This window comes from Lampris incognitus, chromosome 9, assembly GCF_029633865.1.
Source record: "Lampris incognitus isolate fLamInc1 chromosome 9, fLamInc1.hap2, whole genome shotgun sequence".
Taxonomy (NCBI): Eukaryota; Metazoa; Chordata; class Actinopteri; order Lampriformes; family Lampridae; genus Lampris; species Lampris incognitus.
Genome location: NC_079219.1, coordinates 16,092,528 through 16,118,047, shown reverse-complemented (window position 1 = coordinate 16,118,047; position 25,520 = coordinate 16,092,528). Strand labels below are relative to the sequence as shown.

General features: G+C 42.9%; 1 protein-coding gene across 1 annotated transcript; it reads right to left on the bottom strand.

Moving 5' to 3' along the window:
• Positions 1–1,571: 1,571 nt before the first annotated feature.
• On the bottom strand, positions 1,572–25,520 carry LOC130118272 (sulfotransferase 2B1-like). The gene is made up of 7 exons (XM_056286679.1): positions 25,448–25,520; positions 23,459–23,726; positions 13,346–13,554; positions 12,010–12,136; positions 11,594–11,688; positions 10,574–10,754; positions 1,572–3,233 (listed from the first exon to the last, which is right to left on the bottom strand). Exons 2-7 carry the CDS (start codon positions 23,592–23,594, stop codon positions 3,118–3,120), a joined length of 864 nt encoding a protein of 287 aa, XP_056142654.1. The 5' UTR covers positions 23,595–23,726; positions 25,448–25,520; the 3' UTR covers positions 1,572–3,117.

The following is a 25,520-nucleotide window of genomic DNA, read 5'->3' as shown; positions in this document are numbered from 1 at the left end:
TAAACCACATATTTGGAAATGAAAATGAAGGAGCAATTTTAACGTTATTACCTAAAATGTCTAATATTATCAATGATGGATCACATGGCTGAACTACTTCCTGGTTCAACTTGCAGGGATCACCATTTTACTTGTAGTAGGAATCGATAAACTACTCGGCCAGCGCAACTGAGAAGTTATAGAAATTGGGAAAATTAAATACACAGTCTAACTGAGGCTACATTTTTTGTTGTCATTAGAACAGGTTTAAGACTCAACAAAACCAGCGAGTAAAATTATTTCATAACCGATACACAATGGCAAAAAATAAAAAAATAAAACCCAGGTTGCAAAAAATGTTTTGAATTTTCCTTTAAAGACCCTCCATCTCTCTGCCTAAATGACCTATCGCTAAGTCCTGCCCCTCTTAAGTATTGCTGCTAATTCAGACAAACGTGCCTCTGTTTAATATGAACGTATTGTAACATGCACGGATAAGTAGACACGTTAGGCCTTGGCTAATGGGTCAGACCCTTTAGTCAACTAGTTAATGTTGTCGCCCCTGGTGCAGGAGATATGGGTTCATGTCCCGGCTGTGGCGACGGTTCCCGGGCTGCCCCCCTAATTCGCTACATTGGTGTCAGAAGTGGGATGGTGCGACCATGAGGCCATCGGAAACACGTGTGCCCAGAGGCATGAGGGAGCTGATATCCTGAAGCGCGGGGACACGCTTCCCGAAGGATGGGGGTACTGTAACGTGCACGGATAAGTAGACACGTTAGCCCTTGGCTAACGGGTCGGACCCTTTAGTCAACTGGTTAACGTTGTCACCCGCGGTGCAGGAGATACAGTTTCACGCCCCAGCTGTGGCGACGGTTCCTGGGCTGCCCCCCTAATTCGCTACAGTATTGTATGTGATGTCAAAATCCGTCTTGTTAGATCCTGTTACTTTCTGTTGTCAGTCATCAATTTATCAGTTCAGTCATCAGTTTTCATTGTTACAAATAAATTGATTCTGCCCAGCCATCCGTTACTTTCTTTGTGAGAACAGTTTCAGATGCAAGTTAAATACACAATTTCACTGGGATGGGTCTGCTTTGTAACATTAGATCAGGGGTCCCCAATAGGCGGCCCGCGGGCCATGTCCGGCCCGTGACGGGTTGATTTATGGTCCGCGAGAATTTTTGGAGAAATGCCAGAAGGAAGAATTTTTTTTATTTCCCAAACAAAAAAAAAAAAAAACCTTTTATTTTTTTTTGGAAATAAAAAATTGTTTCTTCCTTCTGGAATTTCTATACATTTTGTTTGGGAACACTATTCCAAACACAATTTCAGCAATCAATCCAACAAGAAATGCTACCTTGTAACTATCAATTCCACCCCGCATTTCCCCTTGTGGGCTAGTTCAGCCCCCCTCACTTGCGCGTCACATGACCTTATCAGCATTACTGAAAATACTTCTGTTATAGTGGGCTAGAATCGAGAATCGAGACAGACGCATAAGACCAAATAAGTAAGTTCCCACTTGCAATGGCTACAAAGAAACGCAAAGTCGACAACTAAAATAGACTTTTTAATGAAGATTGGACGGATCAATTTTGCTTCATTCTACCTGAACATAACAATGCTAAGCCAACTTGCTTGATCTGTTCGCAAACGATAGCGGTCAGCAAAGTTGCTAACATCAAACGCCATTTCGAAACAAAACACAGCAGCTTCAATGAAAGATTTCCACCGAAATCAGATACCAGAAAGCAGAAACTAGCTAGCTTAAACTCTGCGTATGTTCGCATAGCAACAACGGAGTACGAGCCCAGCTTCAGGACCATGGCCGCTTCCCGACGCAGTCATTTCTCCCACTGAGCGGTGAGTCTACAGTAGTGGACAAAAGTTTAATCCGGAGGGCAAATTCTCATGGACTCAATTGGTTATAAGTTTAGGCCAGTGATATTATGTTTTTTTTCAGACAATAACTTTATAAAACCTTTATTAAAAGCTTATGTTTATAACATTTCTTCGTTGTTAGTTTCTTTTCATTAAATATAATAAACATTGGAATCTTACGAATCATCGTTCTATTGAAAACCTACAAATTCGGCACCCGGACTAAACTTTTGGCCACTACTGTATGTGAAATAATTAATTTCTTAGTAAAAGTAAGACTAGTAATATATCGAAAAATAGATGAAAAATCTCTGTTTAAATTATAATACCTGCAACGTATCGACACCAAAACAAACTAACGAACAACATGCTGCTGGAGGTTGAGTGGCCCGTGGTTTTAAAAGTGGCCTTAAAAGTGGCCCGCTATGAAAAGTAATTGGGGACCCCTGCATTAGATGTTGATTTAAGAAGATATTCACTACCACATGCAAAATGGCAGAATTGGATCACATCAGGGCTTGATTTAATTTATCATTTACAGCAATTTGAAATGATTTCTTGTCTTAAGTCCAATAAAATGAGTTCTACTTGACAGAAGACTAATATGATTATAGTTTGACTATTTCGTTAAAAAAATAAATGAGAACCATTAAAGGAAAACGTTGATGCAGGCTATTTTTTTTCTTAATGTAGAGCTATTCAGTTGCCTAGCATAGCTCACCTAAATTGCATTGCTTTTACTAACCTTAATGTACTTGAAATGTGCACTGTACAGCTGTATTATGCAGTAACATATAAACGTCGGACCCGGACTTCCAGACACTGAATATGAAATGACTTGGATCTTGGGACAACATTTTTTTTTTTTGTCAACACTGAGCTGATAATGTGGCCTGCCACACAGCTGGTCTCACAGAGGACATTTTCCTCGCTTTTGTTTTGATTTAGGAAGCGAGACGAAAAACACCCCATTGCTCCGCCTCTCAGGATACTTCCTATCAGGTACCCCATGCATGTCACTTGACAATTTTCTGCACAAAATCCCATAAATCACAAACGAAATGTGATCATTTGCCTCCACAGAGTTTTATACAGCTCTGTGGAGGCAAATGATGAAAATGTCCGAGGGCAATGGGTGCTAAGCTATCACTGGCCAATTTGCGTTCGAGGGGCAGGCTTTAGGGATAGATCAGTTCTGATTTCTGATACCATTGGGCTGTCAGGTTTCTTCTTCTCCTGTCTCATAGCTGTTCTTTAGTCCAAGTGCAAGGGGAATACAAGTTCTTCTCCCTCCATCTCTTTGCGGATGATGGCTGAGAAGTTGGCCTCTTGTTCTGGGGTGAAATGGTTTTTCCAGTCCCCAGAAATGCCTGTCACACAAACACATGCACACACATGTATGCACACACACACAATGGGATCAGAAAAGAGAAACACTCACATATTAGTGGTGTGATAGCATAGACCGTATAAAAAAGATGGACATAGTGTCTGTGACATCACCTATTGGTCTCTGATGGGGCATTTTGAAGCCTAAAGTTTGGCTTGATGTTCGCTGCCATCTTGTCAGTTGTTGGAGTCAGAAATACCAAATTTGGGCTATGGGGTGGGTCGTGTGTAAAGCAGGGTGAATCCTCAGTGACAGGCAGGTTGACAGATGTGTCAATCAAGGCAGACATGCCTCAACATGCCACTTTTTTAATCCTTGCATTTTAAATAAATAGCCATCAAAGAAACAATTCCCTGCTCCTGCTTCCTCAGTCATTCAACCTCTGACCGCCGGTCCTGAGACTTCCATGATGTCTGCGGTCTGAAACTGAAGTCTCCAAACTTCTCTTCTCTCAACATCTCACAATCTGTTCCCCTAATCCCATTCTTTTGACCCCTTTTAGTCCATGACCCTCATCATCAGCTCCTATCTAACACCCACACTTTTAACTCATCTAATATCTTTTCATCCAATTTTAAACTATCTCTGTTCAACTTGCTGCTGAAAAACAACAGCAGCAGCAACAACAACAACAGCAACAACAACAACAACAACAACAAAAAATAGCTACTATAGGATCACTTGTCTTGGACCTTCTCTGGTCCAAAACTATTGACAAGTCTTCCAAGCTAAAATTCGTGAACAAGCAGCGTGCAATCATGTCTCCTCCTTTCCCTCCCAGAACAACCTACTCACTCAGCAAAAGCTGCCTCCATTTCATCAGTTTTCATCCTTTTTGACCTAGCTACTGCAATTGACACAATGAGTTAAGGCTGGTAGAAGTGATATTTGCCTTTTTCCCCTCTTCCTTTTCTTACATACTTGGAATGGTTTTCACTGAGAAATTATTGCAGTCGTGATTAAGCAGCGTTTATATGAGGACATCACTGAGGTGCCGGTGCATTCCCTGGAGTTAGTCAATGGTTGCGGTTTGCGTACATACACCTCAGGATATGCAATTTTGAACACACTCTTCAGGACACTACAAGTTCACACCTTTCTAGCTCAAGACCATCAACCTATACTGAACTGACCTACCAAGACAGAGTCCGCCACTTACAGGAGCTGAGACCCATATGGCCGAGGCTTTGTCAGAGGGATCTGCTAGCCTGCTACCTCGGTAAGCTAGCTCACCTCCCGGCTATTTCCCAGTCTTGGAAATCAGTCCTTCTTTCTGTTTCTTCCCTCGTTTTTCATCTTTTCTACACACGTCAGGTTAGGACTAGTATTGCATGCTTAACCGTTAACCCATTGACCCGACTAGTCCGTAACATAATTTGGGGCGCTCGTCCGTGATTTATTTGAAGATTAATGCATCTGTTCGATAAAACCGGTTAGCGATTAGATGTCAGTTAGCAAGTTACATCCAAGCATTCTGTTTGTGAGAAGAGGCACAATTGAGTTGGATTCAGCTCGGGAAAATCCATATGTTGCTAGGTTTAGAAGTAGGCCACAGACATACAGCTACGTGCAGAATAGCTGTACGGTGGTAACTTCTCACTTAAAATAGATAAGCTAGCTAGAAGGAAGGTTAGTGAATGCATTTATCGTGTGTGTTGAGGTTGTTTTTTTATTTCTAATTTTCCCCTTTTTCTCCCAATTTAGTGGCCAATCGATCCCCATTTTTAGTTCAAACACCCACCCTCGTACTGCGTGTATTCACCAACTGCATCTCTCCGGCCTGCAGTCTCCAAGGAGACTCCTCGCCACTTTCGTGACAAGGCGAATCCAGGCCGAACCACTGCTTTTTCCGACACACCCAGAGACGCATTCATGTGACAAACACAAGCTGACTCTGCCCCCCTCCCGAAGACAGCGTTGCCAATTATTGCTGCTTCATCGAGTCCAGCCATAGTCAGATCTGATGAGACTGGTCCCCAGTGGGCAACTGCATCGACACAAAGCCAATGCTTAGACCGCTACACCACTGCGGACCGTGTGTTGAGGTTAAACACGGGGATATAGGTCTACAGGGTGCTAACAGGCTGGTTTGGCTGGTCAGCTGATAGCTACTTGGCTAATGGTGGCAGGTGTTTTGCTGGTGTGTACTGCAGTTGTGTACTGGTGTGGCCTGTGGTCTTCGAGTAACATCATGAGCGCTCTGTGTGCGGCCTGTTCATATCAATTTCTGGGAATAATAGCGATTTATGAGCTACCTCTTGTTGCAGGTTATATGTTTTGTTGGTAAGGCTAATTGGTAATAGTTAACTTAGAGGTAATTTCGTGAGAGTCTTGTCTCTTTTAGTTAGCCTATTTTGGGAGAATTTGATAACAATAACCATGGCAACGTTCAATGTAGAGGAGTTTTGTGGAGGTGGTTTTTGGGCGCAATGAGTTGCGTAAGCTTAAAAAAGAAGATTTACTTGCAGTAGCTCAATATTGTTTGGTAGACATCAGTCACTCCAGGGACTAAAAAGCCAGGGATTGTGGAGACCCTGATTTCAGTGTTACACCTAAAAGATGACGTACATGAACGAGCAGAGCGAGAGAGGGGGAGGGGGGGGCGGCTGTTTCAGCTTGAGTTAGCAAAGCTGACATTAGAACAAGAGAAGCTTAAAGTGAGCATGTAGCTTGTTTTGATGTGTCCAGCTCTTTGAGGCTCATGCCAAAATTTAATTGGGACGATGTGGGCCCTTTCTTTGATGCTTTTGAGAAAATTGCCAAAGAGCTAGAATGGCCCGAGAATAGGTGGACGTTGCTTTTCCAGAGTGTGCTTGAGGGCAGAGCCCAGGAAGCTTATGTGGCGTTAGATGCTTCTGACAGCAGAGACTATGATACTGTGAGGAAGGTGGTTCTGGTAGCCTATGAGGTGGTGCCAGAAGCCTATCGACAAAAGTTAAGGTCTCTGCAGCGAAAATCAAGTGAAACTTTCCTTGATTTGGCTAGGCAACAGGAGGTTGTATTTGACAGGTGGTTAGCAAGCACTAACACTCACACCTTTCAAGAGTTGCAGCAACTTATGCTGGAGGAGAAGTTCAAAACCAGTTTACCCCGGCATATGGAGATACATCTAAATGAGATGGGCATTACTAAATTAAGAAAAGCTGCAATGGCAGCAGATTCTTATGAGTTAACTCACAGAGAAGTGCCATGGAAAGGAAAGTTTGGCAGACAGGAGGCAGGCTGTAACTGACAGGCCTGATGAGGCTGTCATGAGAAAATCTACTCCCACCTCTGTTCAGTCTCCAGGGCCAGGGAAGAGATATGAGAAGACTTATTTTTTTTAAAAATATGTCATCTCTCATTATTGCAGAAAACCTGGCCATATAAAGTCCAGTTGTCCTAGTCTCAAGAGGAAAAATGGAGATGGGAAAATTGTGGGATTGATTAGCACCCAGACTCAGATTGGGCCCTGTGAAGTAGGTAGTTTGAACCTACCTTCCCGCCCAATGGTGAAGGGGTTTGAAGATTTTGTATCAAAAGGGGCAGTTTCTGGTACACCCGATGGCGAAATGGACCCTATATCAATTTTGAGGGGCACCGGTGCCACACAGTCCTTAATGGTTCAGGGTGTGATAGATCTACTGCCCGCCACCTATTTAAAAGCTTCTACCCTAGTGAAGGGGGTAAGAGATGGTTTTATTAGTGCCCCTCTGCACAACGCATTTCTGGCATCTAATATTGTAAATGGACCGGTAGTGGTGGGTATTGTTCCTTCCTTGCCGATTGAAGGAGTTGCCTTTGTGTTGGGCAATGATTTGGCTGGTACTGAGGTTTGTGTGACACCTGCTGTGAGTGAGACACCTTGTGAGGTCCCTGAGACCATGGTTTTGGAGAGAGAACATCCGGAGGTGTTTATGGCATGTGTGGTGACACGTGCTCAGGCTCTGGCTGCTGAAAAGGGAAATTCCAGCAAGCAGGATGAACTGTGTGGCGGTTTGGCTGATATCTTTTTTGCTAGGCTAGCTGAGGTGTCCCCCTGCTCCCAGTTTTCTCAGGAAGCCCTTGCATCACAGCACGGAAAAGATCCTTCTGTAGCTCCATTAAGACAGATGGCTGATAATGCTGAGGACATGACAGCTGTGACTGAAGGTTTCTTTCTTCAAGGTGGAGTCTTGTTGAGGAAATGGTGGCCTCGCGATTGTCCTGTGGATGAACTGTGGACCGTTGTAACTCAAATTGTGTTGCCTGAGAGTTTCAGGAAGGAAGTCTTGTGTTTAGCCCATGACGTATCCTTAGCAGGTCGTTTAGGCATCTGTAAAACTCAAAAGAAAATCAGTAGACATTTCTACTGGCCCAAAATGCATAAAGATGTGGTTTCGTACTGTTGTAGCGGTCATGCTTGTCAGGTTGGGGCAAGATTGGAAAGGAGAAAGTCGCATATTTGGGGCACCAGGTGGGTCAAGGTTCAGTGAGACCAAGGACTGCCAAGGTGCAAGCCATTTTAGACCCGCCAGTTCTGAAAACAAAATGTCAGCTAATGTGCCTTTTGGGCATGTGTGGCTTTTATAGGCGGTTTGTTCCCAACTTCGCAGTAGTGACAACACAACTCACAAACCTGTTAAAGAAGGGAGTTAAGTTTAGCCGGTCAGCAGATTGTCAGACAGCTCTGGAAATGGTTAAAGCTATTTTAGCTCGTGAACTGGTGCTGGTTGCTCCAGACTTCTGTCCCATTCAAGCTTGCAGTGGATGTTTGTGATGTTGGAGTGGGGGCGGTGCTGCTACAGACTGATATGCCATGAATAGACAGGTCGGTTGCATATCTATCTAAGAAACTGAATTGCCATCAAAAGCAATATTACACCATTGAGAAGGAGGCCCTGGCTCTTGTCCTAGCAGTCCAACACTTTGAAGTGTACGTCTCTAGTGCTGGAGCTGATCTGGTAGTCCTCACTGATCACAACCCACTTACGTTCCTGTCAAAGTTCAAAACATCCAGTCAGAGAGGGTTCCGTTGGAGTTTAATTTTACAACCATATAACCTGATGATAGTGCATTTGCCAGGCAGAGAAAATGTTATTGCGGACACCCTGTCAAGGTGATGAGCATATGGTTTGGGTATTTTGAAAAGTTTGGGAGTGAATTGTTGATAGTAATGCTTGTGAATCAATGGATTAAAAAAAAGAAAAATGAATATATTGTAATTGCACATAGTTTTGTTGTTGTTGTTTTAAGAAACGAGAAAATTATTAAAATTATTAATATAAAAGGATAAAACGAAAAGAAAAAAAAACAAATAGGTTGAAACCCTTTTTTGTAAGGGGGAGGAATGTTAGAAGTGGTAGGGGTTATATTTGCCTTTTTCCCTCTTCCTTTTCTTATGAGAAATAATTGGAGGCGTGGTTAAGCAGCATTTATAAGAGGACGTCACTGTGAGGTGCCAGTGCATCCCCTGGAGTTAGTTAATGGCGGCAGTTTGCATACATACGCCTCAGGATATGCCATTTTGAAAACGCTCTTCAGGACACAACAAGTTCACACCTTTCCAGCTCAAGACCATCAACCTAAACTGAACTGACCTACCAAGACGGAGTCTGCCGCTTACGGGAGCTGAGACCCATATGGCCTTGTCAGAGGGACCTGCTAGCCTGCTACCTCGGTAAGCTAGCCCACCTCCCGGCTATTTCTCAGTCTTGGAAATCAGTCCTTCTTTCTGTTTCTCCCCTCGTTTTTCATCTTTTGTACACACTCCAGGTTAGGACTATTATTGTGTGCTTAACCCTTAACCCCTAGACCCGACTAGTCCGTAACACTAGTGTAGGTCAAGACTTTTCTCTCGCATGGCCCAAAAATGGCGGCATGAACTCCATTCTTCCATCAGGGATGCAGACTCACTTATTTCACTGAGGAAGAAGCTTTCCATTTTGGCCTATGTTAATCCAATGATGGTCCCCAAGCATGACTTTGATACTGATATATGGTCCAGCTAATTTGTGATCGCCTATTACTTTATTACAATATTGGCCATCTTCATGTTGCATACTTAAATGAATTGAACTTGACATGACATGCTCTTCTTGCTATGATATGATTACAGGGCAGTGCTGTTAGATCCATGCAGGTTGACATACAAATATATCTGCTGGTTGCTGGCTCTCTTGTAAGTCGCTTTGGATAAATGCATCTGCTAAATAACAAACTCTAAATGTGATGTACAAACACAACAAAGGTTTCTTTGTAGTATGTGTTTGTACACCACATTAAACAAAGACAAACACAAACAGACGGTAGCACAGAGACTATGTTTAAATGCAGGTTGATAAAATGACTGAGCCCCACTCCGAACATAACAACCTCTTATAAACACGTATGTCACACCAGAATAACCTCATCAGCCATAGCCAGGTTGGAAATGTGATCCTATTCAAGAGGCTTGGCCGTTAGGTTTATTGCTTAACCAGGAATGAGAACGGAAAGGTTTGTGCCATTCATTTGTACCAACTTTCAAACTACCAATCAGTGTAAAAGACGGAGGAGACATTAATAAATATAACCAAAAAAAAAGTATACTTCAGTGAAATGATTAAATTTTGCAGATTTGTAAAAAAGCACACATAGAAACTCCTGAAATTTGAATTGTTAACCACCCTTAAAACTGAGACCACTTTAATCAGGATGGAACAAATAATTAATGTGATGTCCTCAGGTTACTATAGGCACAGACAGACACAAAGTCAGATGGAAGACAGGATGGACAGCAAACACTCAAAATCTGTGACACGGATGGAAAAATATCCCATCCAATTATGCTCACTGGCCATGTCTCAAAGCAACACCAACATAATATGTATTAGGTGCTGGTAAACATCTCTGCAACAAGGCCACGGATAAGGAGGCAATGCACACATAGATAAAACACAAAATGAAAGAAAAAAACAACACAACATGGAACAAATTAAAAAGTGGAGATATTTTATCCAAGGATGTCATCTGTTTTCTTTTCATTTTGTTAATTTTTATTGTTTCTGTTACACACAAAATTGCCTTCTGCCTTCAGCCATGGAAGTCAGCAGGCCCTGATTCTTCCCAGTGCCTCCTGAATGCATTAATGACTATGGAGTTTTGTCTGTCGGCAAATAAAATTCCATCAACTAAGCATTAGCGCATCAAATATCAAACGTTTTTTTAATGTAAGCATGTCGGAATGTGAAAGATAAATCTCTAAATTTAGACAAAAGGGTGTTGCACTTCTGAGGGGTTTTTAAACTTCTTACTGCAGATGTTGGCAGGCACATCTTGTGTTTCCCCCCCAACTCTGCTGAATGCTCCAAAGGGCCTTACCTTTCCTAAGAAATGGTGACTTGCTGCTGTCCATAAATTCTTCAGAAACCAGAGAGTAGTTGGACATACGATTGGTCTTCATTTTGTCAAAACAGCAGTGGTCTGCTATCTTTTGAATGGCTTCTTCACTGAGGTTTCTGCCCAGAAAATCGGAAAAGCATCTTACAGCTCCAGGCAAATCCTAGAAGGGTACGTATTGTATATTGAAAAACATTTTCATTTGTATCGTTTAAGAAATAGCCTCCGAGATTACAAAGATTGCCTTTAAGCACACTTTGCCTGCCATGTCCCTGATCAAAATGGGTGTTTTTTGACTTAACTTTCTTTCTAGCACAAGTAACTCTGCACGTATAAGCACTAACTTGGCCAAGGTGATTAACGCTCGTCAGTTTGCTACTGCACCACTACATTTGGACAATGATCATAGGAATAGCTCATCTGGCTCTTTATAGTGAATCAGTGATGAGTCGCCCCCACTAAACTCACAAGTTATTTATTCATGAATGAATATTTGACAAAATGTATCGCAAACGAAACAACAAAGAAAGGCCCATAGCAAAAATGTGGCAAAGTATGCAGTAGGTGGTGCTGATGTGCCCCACAGCATTCAATCTCCCATAATCTCTTATCAACAGGTTCTGTGGTTCTGAAATTGACTCTGCCGAGTTTAGGTCAGTTTGCTACTGCACCACTACATTTGGATAATGATCATAGGAATAGCTCATCTGGATCTTCATAGTGAGTCAGTGATGAGTCGCGCCAACTAAACTCAAGTTGCTTATTCAAGAATGAATGTGCAACAAAATGTATCGCAAAATAAACAACAAAGAAATGCACATTGCAAAAATGTGACAAAATCAATTTGGTGATTAATAATTAAGGCCTCAGCTACTGAGGCCAGTGAATGAGAATATCAATTCTCTACCCAATGCCCCTTACAGCACCCAAGCAGAGGTCTATGCCAGTACTAAGTGTTCCGGGCTCTGACTGATTAACTGACTGATTTTTGATGGCTTTTACCTGAACCATTTCCTCATATGTGATATATAGTATTCTGTCTCCCAGCTCTGTGTGTCTCCAGCTCTTCACATGGTCTGTCCATTTTCCAAACAGCACTGTGGACAACACAGGTAGAGGAGTGAAGTTTAACTGCAAGCGAGGCGCTGTTTCTTCCTGAGTTTAAGAAAAATAACTGAGACAAGCTGAAAATTAGGCTTTAAGTTTTATCCAGCAGTCCTCTCTCAAACTATTTCAAATACTTTGCTGCTCACAATACTAACTGCTGTTTTACATATAAAACAGCCTTTTCTCCTGAAGAAAACACAAAATAAGATGCATGGGTATAGAAACTATCAACCTGTTTTTGTATACAAACTCAGGCAGTGCATATACACAGCCCTCTGACTAAACCTCTCATCTGTAAAGCATCCACTGACCTTGTCCCTTAAGGAATTTGTCAGAGAACTCCTGAAATGTCCCGGGGTCATCAAGGAAACAGGCCATCTGATGAAAGTAGTAGGATGAGACCATGACATCCTTTGGGTTCCTTGTTACATAGATGACCTTAAGTACAGGTGGAAAAAAAATCATTTTCATTTTTATTGTTCTGGTAATGTGACACTGCAATAACACCAGAGACAGATGTACAAACAATTCCGTGAATGTTGAAGCACATTTGAAAATTTTAGAGGAATTCAATCCTCTGGAACTGAATTGTGATTTAGGGCTATACAAATTAATCCCCCCCTTTTTTTTTCTCCCCACTTGTACCTGTCCAATTACCCCACTCTTCTGAGCCATCCTGATCACTGCTCCACCTCCTCTGCCGAGTCAGGAAGGGCTGCAGACTACCACATGCCTCCTCCGGTACATGTAGAGTCTCCAGCCACTTCTTTTCACCTGACAGTGAGAAGTTTCACCAGGGGGACGTAGCCCTTTGAAGGATCACACTACCCCCCCCCCGAACAGGCGCCCCAACCGACCAGAGGAGGCGCTAGTACAGCGACCAGGACACATACCCACATCTGGCTTCCCACCCGCAGACACGGCCAGTTGTGTCTGTAGGGACGCCCAACCAAGCCGTAGGTAACACGGGGATTCGAACTGGTGAGCCCCATGTTGGTATGCAACGGAATATACCTCTATGCCACCCGGATGCTATACAAATGAATTTTTGACTTGACTTTCAAGTTTAACTAGATTTGGTTGCATTAATTTGCATTTGAGGACATTGGGTCATAAACCATGCAACAGCATCATGACAAGAAAACCTAAGTGAGATGAATAAATAAAGAAGACTATTAAGATGATATAAATTAATTTACATCGTATGCAAAGTAGCAGTAAAACTAGAGAACATTTATTAAAACGTGAGTTTACAGGCTACACAACCTTTTCAGAAGTCTCCAAGTATGATAAAGCAGAAAAGCTCTTAAGAACTAAGCCATCTCTTAAAAGCTTTGCATGTGCAAATGCCATATCTTCTTTTTACATTCAAGGATGAACATTAGCCAAGGTGCAGACTGACAGCTTTTGATTATTGATCTTTGTTAGCCTCCAAATTAAAACTGCAATCGATTGCAGCTCACTGTCTGAATATTGAGCCTTTTAAAAAAGACCAATAACAGCTTTCTAATACGTTTCAAAAATACAAACTTACATTGGCCAATCATTGTACTAATAACACTGAGTATTTCAGGAAAGTTTTGGAGATTCTGCATGAGCAGATTAACTATGTTTTGACAGGATGTTCACACAAATATGTCCAACTACCTTTGCTTTGGAATTTTGTAAGGAAGTGGGCATGAGGTGGTAGGGGAGGTGTGTGACAAATCCTCGTGGAGATGCCAAGCAGTCCACAACCGTTGCCACTCTGGTTTCTTCCAGCCAGGGAACCCTGTCCCAGTTAGGAATGCTTTGTACAGGCGTCAGATCCCCCCCATTCAGCAGCAATGGGAGGATCTCCTGCATCCAGGTGGTACCTGCAGAAAAGAACAGAACAGACAAGAGTAGAATGAAGTGGGAAGAGAGCCGAATAAGAACAAATGAGTTAAATTAAAACACGATGGGGGGCTTTTTTAATGGTAAGTCTCAGTGAAATAAACTGCATAGCATGAGAAAGCTCCGATCTTCCTATCCATTTGCTTGTGTGCGACCAATAAAATGACACGAATGTGCAGCTGAGCAAAGGAAATGGCGTGTTTTATGTAGTACAATGTAGAGTTGCAATCAAACACTTGGGCACAATTTCGCAGCCGTGGAAAAAGCTAAAGCAAAGAAAGTAAAAAAAAAAGAAAAAGAGTATGACTGGCAGCACACCAAAAAAAGAATTTTTGTAGTGAGTCCACATTTGATTGTCGTTGTAAATTAAAAGGATGAGTTGGAAATAAAAACTCATCTAGAGCTGGGCCATTTTCTTCGAACATGCAATGTCTGCTAAACTTATTTACTTTATGTCTACATAACCATACATGACATTAGCTTCTCCTATTTATCTTGAAGCGATGTGCTAAAGTAACACCAAGTGACAAAACTAGGAAAAGCCCTCTATATACCTTTAAACCGAAAGGGAGATGGATCTCCTTTTACCACTTTTCTGCCACAGACGCTTTACTCATTCAGCCTATTTGCACACTTGTACTTACTTGTACTTGTATTGTATACAGCAACTGAACATTGTATATATGGATTTATCGGGATATACCCTCTGTATCTACTACTGCTACAACTACTACTACTGTTTGCTGCTCCCGTTAGGGGTCGCCACAGCGGATCATTCGTTTCTATCTCTTCCTGTTCTCTGCATCTTCCTCTGTCACGCCAATCACCTGCATGTCTTCCGTCACCACATCCATAAACCTCCTCTTTGGCCTTCCTCTTTTCCTCTTCCTTGGCAGCTCCATATTCAGCATCCTTCACCCAATATACCCAGCATCTCTCCTCCCCACATGCCCAAGCCATCTCAATCTTGCCTCTCTTGCTTTGTCTCCAAACTGTCCAACCTGAGCTGTCCCTCTAATATAATCGTTCCTAATCCCGTCCTTCTTCGTAACTCCCAGTGAAAATCTTAGCATCTTCAACTCTGCCACCTCCAGCTTCGCCTCCCGTCTTTTCATCAGTGCCACTGCCTCCAAACCATATAACATAGCTGGTCTCACAACCATCGTGTAAACCTTGCCTTTAACTCTTGCTGGTACCCTTCTGTCACAAATCACTCCTGACACTCTTCTCCACCCACTCCACCCTGCCTGCACTCTCTTCTTCACCTCTCTTCTGCACTCCCCGTTACGTTGAACAGTTGTCCCCAAGTATTTAAACTCATACGCCTTCATCATCTCTACTCCTTGCATCCTCACCATTTTGTTGTTCTCCCTCTCGTTCACGCATATATGTATTCCGTCTTGCTCCAACTAACGTTCATTCCTCTTCTCTCCAATGCATACCATCCAGGCTTGCCTCAACCTGCTCCCTGCTCTCGCTACACATGGGATATACCTTCTGTATACTCCCCAGATATATTTTTTTCACTTTTTAAAAAAACTGTATCATGTTTTTCTTAAATTTTTATTTTATTCTCATTTCATTATTGTTCTTGTTCATTTCTTATGTTGCACAGTTTTGGAGTTGCCAAAAAAAAAATCATTCCACTGCTTATCGCATTTGTACATTAAGTATGTGACAAATAAACATTTGAATCTTTGAATCTCTTGGAGAACTCTGGTATCCAACCCAGCTGGATGTGAGCTGCAGTACATAACATTGAACATTCCAATGCAAATCCTTCCTTATCTCTGCTGCCTCATATCACGCCGCTAAGTCTTTACCAACAGATGACTGCCGCATTGCTCTTCAGCCCCTTACCCTCCAGTACAACCAGGAAATATCAAAGCCAGACTCGCAAAACTTGTATTGTAGTTAATTATCTATAAAGTATTTTTTTCAGGGAATCTCTTAGGCTTTGGTCAGACTGTAGGCAAATCGGATTTGCTTCTCAAATCAGATCTTTAGCTGTACCCCCCACAGCAGTACCCCCCACAGAGTGACTGTCCACAGTTTTTTTTATAAACTTTATTGAAAGAAGTATCAAATACAAAATATAAAGAACAGATAAAGACATGCAAAATATAACATGAACAACACAAGGCCCAGGGGTACAGGCAAAAAAGAGTGTCGTTAAAAAGGTCAAAACTCAGCACCAAATTCAGTTCAGGCTGCTCCAACATCAGTCCAGCAAGTTCACAAATGATTCATACAAAAGTACAGTCCTCATGGCTTTACAGTTCTTTGAATGTTTTATGGCATCCATATATTCATTGAGTTCATTTTTAAAAACGCGGAAAAATGGTTTAGAACCATTGAATTTGTTCTTGTTGATGTAATGTTTAGTAAATAAAAATACAAGATTTATTATTAGGTATTTTCCTTCACATTGTACCTTAAAATCAAATATACCAAAGAAAATATCCTTAGAATAGAAAGAAAAATCAGCAATGAAATATGTTTGGATGTACACTATGTCTGATGGCTGACCAAAATTTCTCTGTATGAGAACAATTCCAAAACACATGTGAAACATTCATTCATTCATCATCAGTCGCTTCTTCGGGGTTCGGGTCGTGTTGGCAGCAAGCTAAGTAGGGCACGTCAGACATCCCTCTCCCCAGCAATGCCCTCCAGCTCCTCCTGGGGGATCCCAAGGCATTCCCAGGCCAGACTGGACATGTAGTCCCTCCAGCGAGTTCTGAGTCTACCCCGGGCCCCCCCCCCCCACCCAGGAGGCATCCTAATCAGATGCCTGAACCACCTCAACTGGCTCCTTTCGACGCGAAGAAGCAGCGGCTCTACTCCAAGCTCCCTCCAGATGTCCGAGCTCCTCACCCTATCTCTAAGGCTGAGCCCAGACACCCTATGGAGGAAACTGATTTCAGCCGCTTGTATCTGCGATCTCACCCTTTCGGTCACTACCCAAAGCTCATGACCACAGGTGAGGGTTGGAACGAAGACTGACTGGTAAATTGAGAGCTTTTCCTTCGGCTCAGCTCCTTCTTCACCACAATGGTGCGGTACAACATCTGCATTACTGCTGATGCTGCACCAATCTGCCTGTCAATCTCCCTCTCCATCTTATCCGCACTTGTGAACAAGACCCTGAGATACTTGAACTCCTTTACTTGAGGCAACAACTCACCCCCAACCCGGAGGGAGCAATCCACCGTTTTCTGGTAGAGAACCATTGCCTCAGACTTGGAGGTGCTCATACCAGCCATTTCACACTCAGCTGCAAACTGCCCCTGGAGTTTGCATTATGATGAAGCCAAAAAAACCACCACATCAGCGAAGAGCAGAGATGCAATTCTTAAGTTCCCAAAATGGACACACTCCTCACCTTGGCTGCGCCTTGAGATCCTGTCCATGGCTATCACAAACAGTATTGGAGACAAGGGACAACCTTGGCGGAGTCCGACACCCACCGAAAACATGTTTGACTTTGTGCCAAGAATGCGGACACAGCTCTCACTTTGATTATACAAGGACTGGATGACTTGTAGCAACTGCTCCGGTACCCCATACTCCTGCAGTACCCTCCACAGAGTGCCGCAGGGTACATGATCGTAAGCCTTCTCCAAGTCCACAAAACATATGTGGACTGGCTGGTCAAACTCCATCGCCCCTCTCAGCACTTCCACAAGGGTAAAGAGTTGGTCTGTTGTTCCACGGCCAGGACGGAATCCGCATTGTTCCTCCTGGATCCGAGGATCAACAATTGGTTGGCGCGTCCTTTTGAGCAACCTAGAATAGACTTTCCCAGGAAGGCTGAGCAATGCGATGCCCCAATAAGTGGAGCACACTTTATTCAGACGATGCACTCCAATAACAACTGATGGGTCCATGGTGCGGTATCAGACCATTTATTGCAGCATTTACTAGTCACACCGTAGACACACCATAGAACCACCGTAAGAGCTGTTTGCCTTCCAGCTAGCTGCTAAATAAATGATGAAGATCAATGAACTATAAGTTGTGAATTCGTTCTGTGCATAGCGAACATGACCATCATCTCCGACTTTCAGTTTAGTTCTGCCGTTTTCTCGCAGCAGCGCACAGCATCATGGGAGACTAGAGTTTTTCAAAATAAAGGTCACATAACAAAAGGAAGTGTAATTCGCTGTTAATATATCAATCAGGACTGTACTTTAGGCACCAAATACAAATCAATAATGAGCACCATACAAATCAATAATAATAAAAAATATTATGACAAAATTATATGGGTCATTTACACCCTCCAGTCCCCTTTTTTGAATGTGGGAACCATCATCCCAGTCTGCCACTCCACAGGTACTGTCCCCAGTCTCCACGCGACACTGAAGAGGCATGTCAACCAAGACAACCCAACAATGTCCAGAGCCTTCAGCATCTCAGGGCGAATCTCATCCACACCTGGCGCCTTGCTACCGAGGAGCATTTTAACTACCTCAGAAACCTCTGCCAGGGTGGGGCTTCCACTTAGTCCTCAGACTCTACCTCCTCTACTGAGGACGTGTTAACCGGGTTCAGGAGCTCCTCAAAGTGTTCTTTCCACCACTCTACAACATCCCCAGTCCAGGTCAACAGTTCTCCTCCCCGGCTGAACACAGCCTGAGTCAAGCCCTGCTTCCCCTTCCTGAGTTACCGGATGGTTTGCCAGAACTTCCTTGAGGCTAACCAAAAGTTCTCCTCCATAGCCTCGCCGAACTCCTCCCACACCTGAGTTTTTGCTTTTGAGACTGCCGAAGCAGCAGCCCTTCTGGCCTCCTGGTACCTGTCTGCTGCTGCAGGAGACCCCTGGGCCAACCAAGTCCGAAAGGCCTCCTTCTTCAGCCTGACGGCTTCCCTCACCACCAGTGTCCACCAGGGGGTTCTTAGGTTGCCGCCTCGACAGGCACTGATGACCTTATGACCACAGCTCCTGCCTGCCGCATCTACAATAGAGGCTTTGAACATGGACCACTCAGACTCCATGTCCCCAGCCTCCCTCAGGATACACGAGAACTTCTTCCGGAGGTGGGAGTTGAAGACCTCATGGACAGTGTCCTCCGCCAGACATTCCCAGTTCACCCTCACTACACGTTTGGGTTTGCCAGGTCTGTCCGGCAGCCTTCCCCGCCATCTGATCCAACTCACCACCAGGTAGTGATCAGTTGACAGCTCTGCTCCTCTCTTCACCTGAGTGTCCAAAACATACGGCTGCAGATCTGATGATATGACCACAAAGTCAATCATTGATCTTCGGCCTAAGGTATTCTGGTACCAAGTACACTTATGAATTACCTTATGTTCGAACATGGTGTTTGTTATTGCCAATCCATGACTCGCACAGAAGTCCAATAACAAGGCACCGCTCAGGTTCAGATTGGGGAGGTCATTCCTCCATCGTTGTCTACATGAGCGTTGAAGTCACCCAGCAGAACTATAGAGTCCCAAGGCAGAGCCCTATCCAGGACACCACCCAGACACTCCAAGAAGGCCAGATACTCCAAATTGCTGTTCGGTGCATAAGCACACACAACAGTCAGAGCCTTCCCCCCAGCGACTCACAGTTGTATAGAGGCGATCCTCTCATTCCCCGGGGAGAACTCCAACATGGCGACGCTCAACCGGGGACTTGCGAGTATCCCCACACCCGCCCGGCGCCTGTCACGTTGGCCAACTCTGGAAAAGTAATGACTCCAGCCTCTATCCAGGAGTTTGATACCAGAGCCCATGCTATGGTTCGAGGTGAGCCCAACTACATCTAGTTGGTACTGCTCCACCTCCCGCACCAGCTCAGGCTCCTTCCCTGCCAGAGAGGTGACATTCCACGTCCCGAGGACCAATCTGCGATGCCTGAAGTCAACATGCCCCGGTCCCTGCCCTTGCCTGCCGCCCGGCCTGCATTGCACCCTACCCCAATGCTCATGCCTGCATGTGGTGGGTCCACAGGGTGCATGTGAAACATTTTCAATTTAATTTTTACAAAATGAGCATTCAGATTCAATGTCTTTTTTATACTTCTTAAGGAAAGACTTAACTGGGTAGAACCTGTGAATTTATTTAAACGTAACTTCTCTCACTTTATTAGTCATAAAATATTTGAAAGGTAAGGACCAGGCAAGGTAAGGACTTTCTCCAAGGCACATTCTCTCTATTATACCATTCCAAAATGGGATTATGTAAGGAATTGTGACAGTGTCTTCTTGAAATAAAGCCCTAATTGTTCTGTTTTTATTCTGATGCTCTGCTGAAAAGCACAAATCATCCACAGTGGTATCAGATAATTTGACAGTGTGATTAAGCGGCCATGGGAAGTAAATCACCTCACCTAACCTAGGTCGTCCATCAGGACGCCCCTAAGGGCTTTGGTTGCGCATGTTTGTTTAAAGCATGGGGGGCTACTCCATATGCAAATATGGGAAGTAAATACCCCTCAGCAGTGTTATAATTCCAGAAAGAATTGCATCGAAAATGACAGCATATTCCTAACTGTTATGGGAATTTGATATTTCCTCAGAAAGTCTGAGTAGTTGTGCAACAAACCATTTAAGTCAAGGAGTTGACCAACAAGAATTAAATCATTTTTGAACCAGTTTCAAAAAATGAAGACTTGTTTTTGTTGAGAATGTCCTTATTCTTCCAAACGTAATATCTGTGCGATGAGTTCTGTTTAAACACGAGAGACCAGGCCAAAAGCATCTGCTTATGAAAGGTTGATAATTTGGTTGGGATTTTACTAATAGTATAGTTGCATATTAAAAGAAACTCCAGGCCACCAATTTTGGAGAATACAAAATTTGGGATAAAGTTCCATAAAGATGATGGGGTATTAATGAATTGTCTAAGCCAGTTAATTTTGAGTGCAATATTTAGAGTTAAAGGCCTGCTTGATGAATCCTTATCTTGGAAAACTCATATCAGGGCCATAACCATGAAAATGGACAAGAGTATTGGAACACTAGACAAAATCCATCACTTGATCAACACTGAGGTAGCCACTATGTTATATTATTCAATGGTTTAGCTGTACATTAATTATTGTAATATTGCTTGGGCTAGTACTCATCAGATCAAACTTGAGCCCATAGACCGTCTTTAGAATCGATTCAAGATTTATTGTTTAGTCATTTTCACTATGTACCTGCGCACATAAATAAAAATGAAATACCATTTCTCCCAGCCCATTTCTCCCAGCCCACAGCCGTGCAATGGAGAAGACAGAAATACACATCCAAAAAAACAAAACAAAAAACGAGCACTAAGAATAATAAATTGTGCACATTGAAGACATTCCTCTCAGCCTCTATTTCTTCAATTAGGTCCTCAGTGTTTATCAAAGTGACCCATCCTTAAAAACAAACCCTCCCTCCTTTTTTTCCATGATATATTTGCATGCAATTATCAATTTCATACTTACTCAACATGTAGTTCTTCTCCCCTTAGACCCCCATTCTCATACTTCCCAATTTCAGTTTAGTATATTCTACCGAGGGTCCAAAATATGGAATTATCTGCCTTTGTATTTTCTTGAATTTTTCTTTGCAGTATTTTAAAACAGCCCTGAAATCACTTCTCCTAACCAACCAGTATTTTCCATATGCTGGGTAAGCTGGATCCAACCAATATTTTCCTTTGTCATACAAGTCTATAGGCCTATTATGAATATTGCTTTTCTTTTTTTCCCCCACACATACACACACATATATACAGTATATGATTTGTGTTTATTCCCTCCTTTAACTTCATTGTCTTATGAAAACTCTAAGCTATATCACGTGTGTATTATTAGTCTGTTAATGATAGTGTTTGTGTATACGTGCACGTATCATGAAACCAGTGTGTGTGTGTGTGTGTGTGTCTTGTGACTATGACTGATTCATTGTACTTGTGTAACATGGGTATTTATGGGATGCAGGGTTGTTGGGTGCTGTGCTGAACTGTGTCTCCATCTCTTACTAAGTCTGGAATTATTGATCAATGCATACAATTGTGCATACTGCATTTCTGTAATTGTTTCTTGTAGTGTGCTGCCTGGAGAATGCCACTTTTCAAGCCCCTGGAGGGTTTTTAGGCAATTCTCCTTCACATTCTCTACAATTTATGCATTGTATCTGGTTTGATTTTTTTTATAGATATGTAAATAAAGAAACAAACAAACTAGTCTTTTTTCCTTGGTAGTGTGACTTCACTCTGAGCATTGTCACAACTATCCTCTTTTGGGAGGGTCTCAGTCTCAATTAATATAAAACTAGGTTTTAGCAGTAATCTCTTGGGTTTGTGCTGCCAACAAGAATGTTCCTTAACTTTCTGAGTGCATCACACCATTCTAACCTTCTTTTTGCATCGCTGAGCACGAGTGCCCATCTTGTGCGCCTCTCTCTCTCTTTTCCAGGAGAATTTTTCTCCCTCTACGGACTGTCTGATGACCATGAATCATCTCTCTCTCTCTCTCTCGCTCTCTGTCTTTCAACCACCTGAGCCACCTGAGCTTGTTTGTGATATGTCCTGTTTTCCCCTGGTCAGTCCCACCACCCTCCTGGAGATTTATGCTGTCATTTGCACTGTTCTCATTTAAAATTGCTTTTATACTATTTGTTTTACCTATGGCGACTTCAGCAATCACTCGCATCACTGCTCTCCTCTTCTCTCTCTGTGTGAATGCTGTGTCTAAGTCTGCCTCACCTCTTGTGTGAATGTTAAGTCTATTCTTGCTGCACGGCTCCACTGAGCAGAGCTGGTTTTGTGGCACAGGGTCCCACCTTTTAACTGCATCTGTGGGTTTCCTGTCATCGTCTTGTAATGGAAACAGTTTCACTAACTATACCTTGCACACTCTTTATAAGTTTACTACCCAACACATTTACATTTGCTAAATTTCATGCATTAACTATGTATTCTACATTATCTTGCTCTGTGTAATCTATGATGTTACATCATAATTCAGTTATTTTTGTGTATTTTGTGCATTTGACTCCTATTGCATGTCTGTACATCCTGGAAGAGGGATCCCACTTCTGTTACTCTTCCGGAGGTTTTTCCCATATTTCATTTTTTCCTGATAATGATTTTCCTGTGGCGTTTTTCCTCATTCAGGTTTAGGGTCCAAGGATAGAGGGTGTTGTATGTTGCATACTGTTTTATATTGTACTGATTTTAAAGCCCTTTGGGGCTACATTGTGAATTTGTGCTACACAAACTTGACTTGATTTATCCTTACATTATCTGTTGTGTGGACACTCATCACTCCATGCTACTTACACCTGAATGGAGTAAGGCTTAGATGCTTCTTGGGGCCAGCTAGTGTTTGCGGCCAATTCAAAAAGAGAGGAGCAGGAGCAATACCAATGAAACTCTGGAAGCACTTTACACTGAGAGTCGAGGAGAGGATGTGCCGCAGTCTCTTGGCCAACATGATTTTTCCACAGGAAGGTTGTCTTTCCCTTTCAAGCTCCCCAACACATCTTGCTAAAAGGATAGGTGCTGTAGTGTGCCTATGAAACTCTCAAGGTCCCTCAGAAGGATAACACTTGCCCACTGTGAGAGAATTGAATCACCAAGCTGAACAACTTTACCCATCCAATGTACTGCATCTATGCTATAGGCTCAGTCAGGCTTTAAAAAAATGCCCTTGTAAGGGACTTTTATTTTCAATGAAAAAAAAAATGAATCAAGTGTCAAAAATAAATCTACACTGCTGACCGAATTTCTAAATGTGTTACATTAACATGGTACTGCTACATTACGCAACGACTTCGGAGTGATGATGCAATCGCAAAAATACCATAACAATTCACAAATGGAAAAAAAAGTGAAATACCTGTTGCTATTTTAATTGTTTTGAAGTCACTTTGTCTCCTGTACTTTAGATTGTACCTGATTTGGGGTAGGTCACCACGAACACATCTGTGTCTTCTACGGGGAATGCCCTGGCATATTTCAGGCTTTCCGTTGTGTGAACCACAGTGGGCATAAGAAGCCCGTGGTACAGCAGGTAGCGGTCTGAAGACATGGTTGTGGCTTGGCCTCGGGGATTCAAGTTTCAGGGGAGGTCCAGGAAACTCAATCCGGTTCGCCACACCTTGCTCCCCTCCTCAGTCAGCTGATTTGGCTACTGCTGCACTTGGCTGATGATATTCCAAATCTGTGAATGTTTTCCAGTCAGTTACTGAACAAAATTTAGTTTGGGTGTGTCTATTTTGAAAAAGCCATTGAGAATTAAAGGTGAAATCTGTGATTTTTCTCCAGTAAGGAATCATAATAACATTATCTTATCCGTCTGGACCGGGGAATCAAGTTACATACCACTAACTGCCATCTTTATCGTTGTTGGAAATGGAGACAATACCGTTGTTGACATTTTTGACCAGATGCAGTGAATACGAGTGCAGCGGTAGCCCCGTTTGAGATGACCACGAACCACAGTGTGGCTGGTCGTCTCGTGGAAATGCCTAGACAGTTTCCTGGAAAATTCCTTTTGTGCACTTTTTGGCATTTTTGATTTGGTTGGGAAAGTTTTTCCCAACCAAAACATCTCTGATAAGCTTTCTGAAATCTTTTAATCCTTTTCTGTTAGTCAAGTGAAACAAGTCAAAATGCCACAAAAAGTACTGCCAAATGAGTCTCCCAGGAATATTTCAAGGCATCCTCAAATGGGGCCACGGCAAACATATTCTTAGGCAAACTGGAAAAATGTGATGACAATGTGGTAAAGGTTGTTGGACAGGTGATTTACCGATTCTACAATCAACATTACAGTTGGGCAGTGGTCCCATGTAGTGTGTAATCCACTTGATTGCCTTTTAATAAGGGTAGCAAGTGTTAATTGCTAAGCTGATGGCACACAAGTGACAAAGGCTGCTACAAGTTGTTCTCACTGATGAATAAATCATGGACATTAAGTTACCCATTAAAGCTGGTTTTGAGAAGAAACGACTAAAGATGGGGGGGGGGCAGATTTACTACATTTTGGATTTCTCTCTTTGCGCCTTTACCTCCATCCCTAAACCGCCCGCTGTCTTTAGCCGTCGCGTTCGCTCCCAGGGGAACATTTAGACGGGTGTTTCTGCATGTTTCAGCCCATTTTAATACAAATCGTGCAGACTTTTACGTTGCTCTCGACAATTTTCCAAAGTTTGGCATGGTGTTTAAAGATGATTTGTGTGTGTGTGTGTGTGTGTGTGTGTGACGACGTTCTTCCTATCCTCCGGGCAGGCCATTGGTCTCAATAATTTCAGTCTGGCATGAAAATCAACAGGGACCTAAGAGTCGCTCGGTGCGGTGTGTCGGCAGACCGAAGCACCGCAGTGAGTGTTCAGACGTCCACCGCGGATTGATTTGAGAGCAGTCCTCCGATAAAGTTAAAAAAAGAAGGGAAAAAAAGATCTTTTTTACAAACCAGATTCAAACGTCTTGCTCCGCGATAACATCGATGTAACGACAGAACCTGGAGGCTGAACGTTAGAAACGGGGAAATCGAGTCATTTCACCAAACTCTGGAAAACCGACGGTGCCCTTTGGGGAAAACGGCCGGGATTTGTGATAAATGGGTCAAAACCAACGTTGACCAAAAAAAAAAAAAAAAAAAAACGAAACACCGATGCGCTCCCTTAAAAATCACATCTCAGTGTCGTTTTTAAACTACGACTCGTCGACTAAAGTAGGTTAAGAATAATTAAAATAAAACTTCAGTCCTCACTCAAAGTATGCAAGTATTGACGAAATCTTTGACGTTTTTTTGTGTGTGCGTGTTTTGTTTCGTTTTTAAAATCTATTGATGACGAAGCAGTGCTGAATGTGTTGATATCAAACGTGATGGCAGCTCGTCAGCATGGGTTGAGTTAATGGAGGGCAAGCAAACCCTACCTGAAGAAGAGGTGGCAACGCTGCGGTGTCCAAGGCGGAATCACTCGCACCTTCCCTCCTCTGTCAGGCTGCT

Bases quoted from the DNA above. Each gene is read 5' to 3' on its own strand.
- LOC130118272 (XM_056286679.1), bottom strand. From the start codon at position 23,594: ATGTCTTCAGACCGCTACCTGCTGTACCACGGGCTTCTTATGCCCACT. The intron at 13,555-23,458 runs GTACAATCTAAA...TCTTTTCTGCAG, and splicing joins GGTGACCTACCCCAAATCAG to GTACCACCTGGATGCAGGAG. The intron at 11,689-12,009 runs GTCAGTGGATGC...TGTTGTCCACAG, and splicing joins CAAATTCCTTAAGGGACAAG to TGCTGTTTGGAAAATGGACA.